The following is a 6,856-nucleotide window of genomic DNA, read 5'->3' on the forward strand; positions in this document are numbered from 1 at the left end:
CTCATAGATCAATTGGTAAGGAATCCGCCTGCAATACAGGAGACCCCGGTTTGATTCCTGGGTTGGGAAGATCTACTGGAGAAGGGATAGGCTACCCACCCCAGTATTCTTGGGCTTCTCTTATGGGTCAGCTGTTTAAGAATCTGCCTGCAGTGCGGGAGACCTGGGTTCGATCCCTGGGTTGGGAAGATCCCCTGGAGGAGAGAAAGGCTACCCACTTCACTTAGGTCCCCACACACTGCTGGTTGACGCCCCTCCAGCCTTATGCTCACACTGTTCCCTCTGCCTGGACTGCCCCCAACTCCTGTCGAGCTGGCAAACCCCTGGACATCCTTCAAAACTCAGTTTGGAGGACACCTCTCCTGTGAAGACTTCCTGTCCCCCCAGGAGCAGAATCAACCATTTTGTTATCTTGTGCAGTTACACGATGTATCACATCAGGTTACGATCTGATTAAGACACTCTCCCCTACAAGACTAAACATTCCCCAGGGGCAGGAACCAGGGTATCTGAAGGTGCTACTGCCAAGGTGTCTGCCTCAGGCTGCCTCGCCCTAAAAGAAGTGCTTGCTCCTAATCTGCCCAGAGGCACGGGTGGAGCAGGAGTGACTCTGGGAGTAAATTAGGTTGGTCAAGTGGGTCAAGGATGGAAGCTTGCATCTGTGGTTGGCTTTCTCAGTGTGTGACCCTGGAGAGGACAACTCATCTTAGTTTCCTCGTCTGTAATCTGGGGCTGCCACCTACCAAAGTGACTGCGAAAAGCGGATGGGCCGGACCAATGGACAAGGCAGGTGAAGACCTGGAAGGGCACTGAGGAAGCAGTCCTCAGAGGGGGCCTTGCTCACTGCTGCCACCAGGTGGCTTGGGTTGGGGGGAGTCGGGGAATCAGTGAGAGGGGCCAGGCCCAGGGCCTGTGGGCCTCTGATGGCAGACAGAGAAGAAACGGCCAGCGCCCTGAAGGCAGGTGGGCCCCAGCAGGTGGCCGCCTAAAGTCCCTTGCCCTCTTCTGGATTATAACCCCTGCCTCACGGGGCTCCTGGAGGAACAGTGAAATGACGGGTGGCACACAGCAGATGCTCACTCAATGACTGTTCCCTCCTGCCCAGGGTGGCAGCTGAGATGCAACCAGGGTGCAACTGAGGCTGAGGCTCTGGGAAGCCCAAGCCTCTTCCAGGCCTCCCAGGGTTAGCAGGGACCCAGGGATGAGGTGGGGCCCCAGTAGTGCCTGGTATCCCCCTCCCCAGCCCCCAAACCCCATCTTGCCTCCCCCAGGTTTTGAACCAAAGGTTACCTGGGTATCGCCTTCATCCCATTTGGAGCATGGCCCTGCCCTAGATAACCCAAGCCTATTTGGGAGGCTCTGCTTTGGCCCCAGAATGTAAATAGGCAAAAGTAGCTGGAAACTAATTGCAAAATTTATTCCAGGGCTGCGAGGGTTGGGGGGTTCTTAAGGGCACTTCTCATTTGGGGGCTGGGGGATCGCCAGCCTGGCCAGGGGCACGTGTTTCAGAAGACAGGGGCGGCGACTGAGACAGGGTGCTGGAAGGCGGGGGCAGGGATGCCCAGCGATCTGCAACTGGGCAAGCTGAGCACAAGCTGCGACAGCATCGTGAAAGCGGGACAGACCGTGGACGCCCGGCCTGGAGACGGAGGACACCGAGGCCGCTCCCTGGTGCCTGGCCCTGCAGAGGGTCTTTCGGGACGTAGGAGAGGAGTTGAGGTCCAGCTTCAAAGGTGTGCAGCAAGGAACCCAATGGGATGGGGCCAGTGAAAGACGGTTCATCAGCAATGTCCCTGACCTGAAGCCCCGTACACTCTCCCCCCAAGATCACCCCGATTCCCACTCACAGAGACTCTGAGCTCCCCACAGGCCATGTTGCTGTCCACCTAGTGGGGTAGAGGGACAGGCTCTTCTCTGGATTGGAGTGGGGGCTCAGGAATAATGACCCAGCACCACCCCTGGGTACTCGGTATGAGGGTGTCTGGAGAGAAACCACGGGCTGTCCTTGGTGCTAGTACCCCCAGTCTCAGACCTCAGATCTGTCCCCTGCCCCTCCACATACATACCTTTCAAGGAGCACCTAAATTAAAATCAAATAACAAAACAAAACAAACTTCTTGACTACAGCCTTGCAGATAAATATCAGCCAGGAGGGCCAACTGTGAACAGGGCTAGAATGCCGATTGTGCCAAACCAAACTTCTCCTCTGGCGGGAGAGGGTTAGAAAGATGATTGTAGCAAAATACTTTTCAGATAACAACTGTCAAAGTTCTCCCCTGCAGATGTCAGATGGGGCAGAGGGTTTAGGGAGGAGGTCTTTTTGTCCTAACCAGTCTCCCAGTGTCCTCCAGGGCCCAACAGTCCCCTTGCCTAAGTTTGCAAACTCTGTTATCCTTAGTTTACAAAACAGAGGGCTTCCCTCCTGGTCTCCAGGAGGGTCTGGAGACCCTCTCCTCTCCCGCCCGCTGATGTCCACTTGACCTCTCTCTGCCTCTGCTCCCAGGAGAGGACGAAGGGATGACCTCTGACTCAAGGGACGTTGAGGCCCACCAGGGAATCCGAACCTCCTCCCTGGGCCTGGGATCCAGACTCCAGGACAGACAGCTGGGAGCAGGGGGAGGGAAGGAGTGGCTAGCAGCCACCTCCTTGGGGCACTCTGAGTAGCAGGCAAGTGCCAGCAGTGAGTGGGGACCACCTGCCCTCAGCCAGGCCCTGCTCACCCTCGCCCACCTTCCCAAACACGGGGCTTCCCAGAGCTGAGGGGCAGCGGCCTACGTGGTGGGGTCCTGGGTCAGCGTAATAAAAATAAACCACCTGGAGGCTGCGAGGGTGCTGCGACCCGCCCCCTGGCCCCGGCCCGGTCCCCCTCCCCCGCACTGGCCCGAGTTCAAGTCTGCTTGGCCTGCAGCATCTCGATGAGCAGGTTGTTTCGGGGCATCTCGTTGCCCAGGTGCTTGTGGTACAGGTACTCCTTGGCCTGCATGCTCAGCGCCCGCACCTCCACCAGGCACAGCAGCAGCTGCTGGAACTTGTCCCCGCAGTGCGGGTAGTGGCACAGGGTGTAGTCGAGCAGGGCGGCGTTGGCCTTCTCCTGAGCCTCCTTCACCAGGCTGTGGTTGTTCAGGAACTTCACATCTGCAGAGGGAGGAGCCGATCACCAGTCCCGTCACATCACCGACGCTGTCGCTGGCTTCACCCACACCAGCGTCCCTGCGATCACCAGACGTAGGCACTGCCACCACAGTCTCCCCATCGCCGCCACGGTGCCATGCCCGCAGTTGGCAGACACCGGTACCAGCATCCCTGGTTTTCACCCACATGGTCCCTGCCGCCGTCAACTACCAAACCTCAGTCGTTCCTGCCACCACCAGGGTCACCATCACCAGCGACACCTTGGTTGAACGCCACCACCAGCAGCAGTCACCACTGCTGACACCCCTGTGGTTGTCACACACTCGGCCACCGCTGGTCACCCAGCCACAAGCACCTGTCACTGCCGCTGCCGCCACTGTCATCACGCCCACCGCCGCCACTGTCCTCGCGCCCACCGCCACCATCACCGAGACCATCGCCAACCTCCCCCAGTCCCTCCTCGGATCTGTCTTTGAACCTCTCGATTTCTTCACTGGCAAAAAGAGCACCAGTAGCATCTACTTCACAAGACGGCTGTGAGAGTTCAGGGAGCCTGTATCCAGAAAGTGCTCAGAGGAACAAGCGTCTGGCGCTTTCCCAAGGCTCCCTGGGTTACTGCCACTGTCACTCCTCCTCTCCCCACGTCCGTGGCCAACACCATCCCCCACGGGCAAAACCATCCTGTCACCATCGTCTCCAGGGAGTGACCATCCTCATCAGCACCCCACCACCATCATCACCCATCAGCACCATCCCAAGAGGCGAACTGTGAGTGGAGAGAGTGGCAGGCACGCTGTTGATCCACCTTCTGACCCATCAAGAGGCTCCAGCACCCCAAGGAAATTCTCTCACGGGGCCATGGGGAGGGGGCCTTGGATGCTCACTGCAACAGTATTTACAGCGATGGGGAGGTGGCCCGGATGGCCGGGCGGGGGCTACACCCCCAGGAGTCCTGTGCAGTAGGCAGAAGTAATGGAGCAGACACAGCACTGAGCAAATGGACAAACCCTTAAAAGCCTGGGGCTGAGTGCGGGGAGAAAACAGAATAAAAACAAAAAAGGGAGATTCAGAATGAGATCTATAAGGGAACACCATCTTTGCTGCTGTTGCTTAGTTGCTAAGTCCTGTCTGATTCTTTTGTGGCCCCATGGACTATATTCCACCAGGCTCCTCTGTCCGAGGGATTTTCCAGTCAAGAATACTGGAGTGGGTTTCCATTTCCTTTTCAAGGGATCTTCCTGACCCAGGAGTCAAACCCCTGTCTCCTGCATTGGCAGGTGGATTCTTTACTGCTGAGCCACTGGGGAAGCCCAAAAGCCATCTACATAACTTAAAAATGCTTGCAAAGGACTTCCCTGGTGGCCCAGTGGTTAAGACTCGGAGCTACCAACTTAGAGGCATGAGTTCGATCCCTGGTTGGGGAACTAAGAGCCCACATGTTGCCCAGTGCAGCCAAAAACAACAAAAACCAAAACAATAAAAAATGCTCGCACAGAAAACACGGACATTGTGTAAGAACAGGGACAAAACATAAAGGGACAATTGCCGATGGGAGGGAGAGGTGGGTGGCTGGGTAGCTCTGTGTGGACCAGGGACAAAGGAGTGTGGTCCTGCCCAGAGGCCCAGTGAGGAGACAAAAATCAAGTGTCTCCAGTGTGAAATGGATGGTGGTTGAAATCCCAGCCCCACTGCTTAGAATTGGTGGCCCGCGCCCTATCCTCTCCTGACCTGAAGGCCTTCGTCCTCTATGAAAGGGGCCACGCCCCCCTTGAGGCAGGGGAAGCTGCACAGGCGCCTGGCCCCCAGGGTGCCCATAGAGGGCCAGTTTCCTGTCACAGGAGCCCTCCTCAGCTCCTGGGCAGCATCTTCAGCTGGTGCCCTGGCTAGGGGCTACCGATCAGCAGGAACCCACAGATCCTGTCCGCATCCCTGACTCCTAGCCCCGTGTGGCCTGGGATGTGGCAGCCTGTGGTTCAGAAAACAGTCGTCCATCCACTTCCCCTCGGCTCCCACTGCTCGCAGCCCAGCCGCTGCGGGGGAGTCTGGAGCCCAGCATGCGCAGCCCTTGGCCCTTCTAATCCCTCTTAACACCCGCTGCGCCAGGAGGGCTGGATGCTCCTGGCAACCCTGATCCCCAGCCGCCCCCAGCGTGCCCGTCGAGGCCTGTGTTGTCCAAAGTCGGATTTAGGGAAATCCGAGCTGGACCTCGGGCGTATGGCAGGATCTGGGCACTCCCCCGCTCCAATCTTTCCCCCATGATATACCCCTCCCCTCATATACTAAGTGAACCAGGGTCATGTTCTTCCTGGCCTCCCCAGAATTACCATTAGCCCATAAGGCACCTTTGTGCCAGTTATACAGAAGGTCCCCCGTACCTCACAGAAAGACAGGTGAGGGGCATGCAGGCTGGGTTTCAGGCTCTACCTTCCCCTGTCTAGGCGCCCTTGTTCAGTTAAACAACCTGTCCAACTGTACATGACTGTTCCCTAGCCTGGTCCTCTCCAGACTCACTCAAAGGTCATGGGAAGTCTCCCCACCTAACTAGCCTCCCTGGGGGCAAGAGGTGCCTACCAGTCCCATCCATTTCCCAATCTCTTTTCAACCCCATCTACCTTCAATCCCTACCATCCCCTGGGCTGGGCAATTCTCCAGTTAGTCTTCTGACAATTTACAATAGGAAGCTGGGGGTCCAGAGAAGGGTAGGGACCAGCTCAAGGCCACACAGAAGGCAAGGGGCCCAGAGGAAACAGGAGGGTGTGGGAAGGACTGGCCAAGATGCTGCAGTAGAGGCAGGAGTGGGAGGGGGCTGGGGAGGACCGGAGCCTCGGCTTTACCAGGATTTACTGTTCCCAGCAGCGGTGTGACAGGGACAGCAGGGCGGAGCACTGGGTGGGGAGGTGCAGGCAAGAACAGCTTTCAGGGACACACCCCTCCTGGCAGCTCTCAGCGGGCTGGAGACCCCACTGCCCCCCGAGGTGGACTGCAGGGCTGGGGGAGGGATGCACCGTCACTAATTGAGCCCCAGCCACCACAGTGCAAGACAGGAAAGTCGTTTTCCCAGCACCCGCCGCACCTTCCCTGCCCACCTCCATCAGTTAATCCCTACAGACAGGAAGGCAGGCAGGAAAGGGTGTCCTTCACGCAGGTGTTAAGGACAGTGGAGTGTGCCTGGAGCGCGCAGTGGATACCACAGCTGGGACTCGAACCCAGATCTCTCTGGCTCCCAAGCACTATGGGTAAGCAGGGGCGGGGTCGGGCCTGGACATGGGTTCCTGGGGGATTAGATGACATGATGACCTCATGTTCCATCCAACCCAGGAGTCCAGTCCAAGGACCACCCAGCCTGGGGCCCTTGGTTTCCCCAGGGAGACTTCTGGACTCCCCCTTGGAGGGGAGCATGATCAAGCTATGCCTCTTCTCCTAGCCCCCCTCTAAAGGGACTGCTCTGAAGATTCTCTGGGATGACCATGTGACAGAGCCTACATCCCTTTGGACAACACACCCTTCCTCCCTTAGTCACAGAAACCTGAAGATGTCCCCTCCTGTGTTGGGGGCTCAAATCCCAGCTCACCAGCTGGGTGACCGGGGGCAAGTCTCTTCCCCAGTCTGAGCCTCAGTTTCCCATCATCCGCACAATGGGGGCAAATTCAGCTCTGCGTCTCAGGGCAGCCAAGAGCTGGACCTCATCTGCTGCCCCGCTATGAGCCGTGAGCCGCCAAAGGTT

At 57.8% G+C, this 6,856-nt stretch overlaps 2 protein-coding genes across 2 annotated transcripts in view; one reads left to right on the forward strand and one right to left on the reverse strand.

Moving 5' to 3' along the window:
* Positions 1 to 557, forward strand: part of GPR144 (G protein-coupled receptor 144) — a 25,888-nt gene extending 25,331 nt beyond the window's left edge. Inside the window, exon 20 of the mRNA XM_010844118.1 lies at positions 388 to 557. Coding sequence (XP_010842420.1) covers positions 388 to 557 — 170 coding nt within the window. The remainder of the gene's footprint in view (positions 1 to 387) is intronic.
* An 841-nt stretch (positions 558 to 1,398) lies between these two features.
* The window catches only part of NR5A1 (nuclear receptor subfamily 5, group A, member 1), a 25,541-nt gene continuing 20,083 nt past the window's right edge, over positions 1,399 to 6,856 (reverse strand). Inside the window, exon 7 of the mRNA XM_010844037.1 lies at positions 1,399 to 3,135. Coding sequence (XP_010842339.1) covers positions 2,888 to 3,135 — 248 coding nt within the window. The 3' untranslated portion in view covers positions 1,399 to 2,887. The remainder of the gene's footprint in view (positions 3,136 to 6,856) is intronic.

The sequence above is a fragment of the Bison bison genome, unplaced genomic scaffold (assembly GCF_000754665.1).
Source record: "Bison bison bison isolate TAMUID 2011002044 unplaced genomic scaffold, Bison_UMD1.0 scf7180017864193, whole genome shotgun sequence".
Classification (NCBI taxonomy): Eukaryota; Metazoa; Chordata; class Mammalia; order Artiodactyla; family Bovidae; genus Bison; species Bison bison.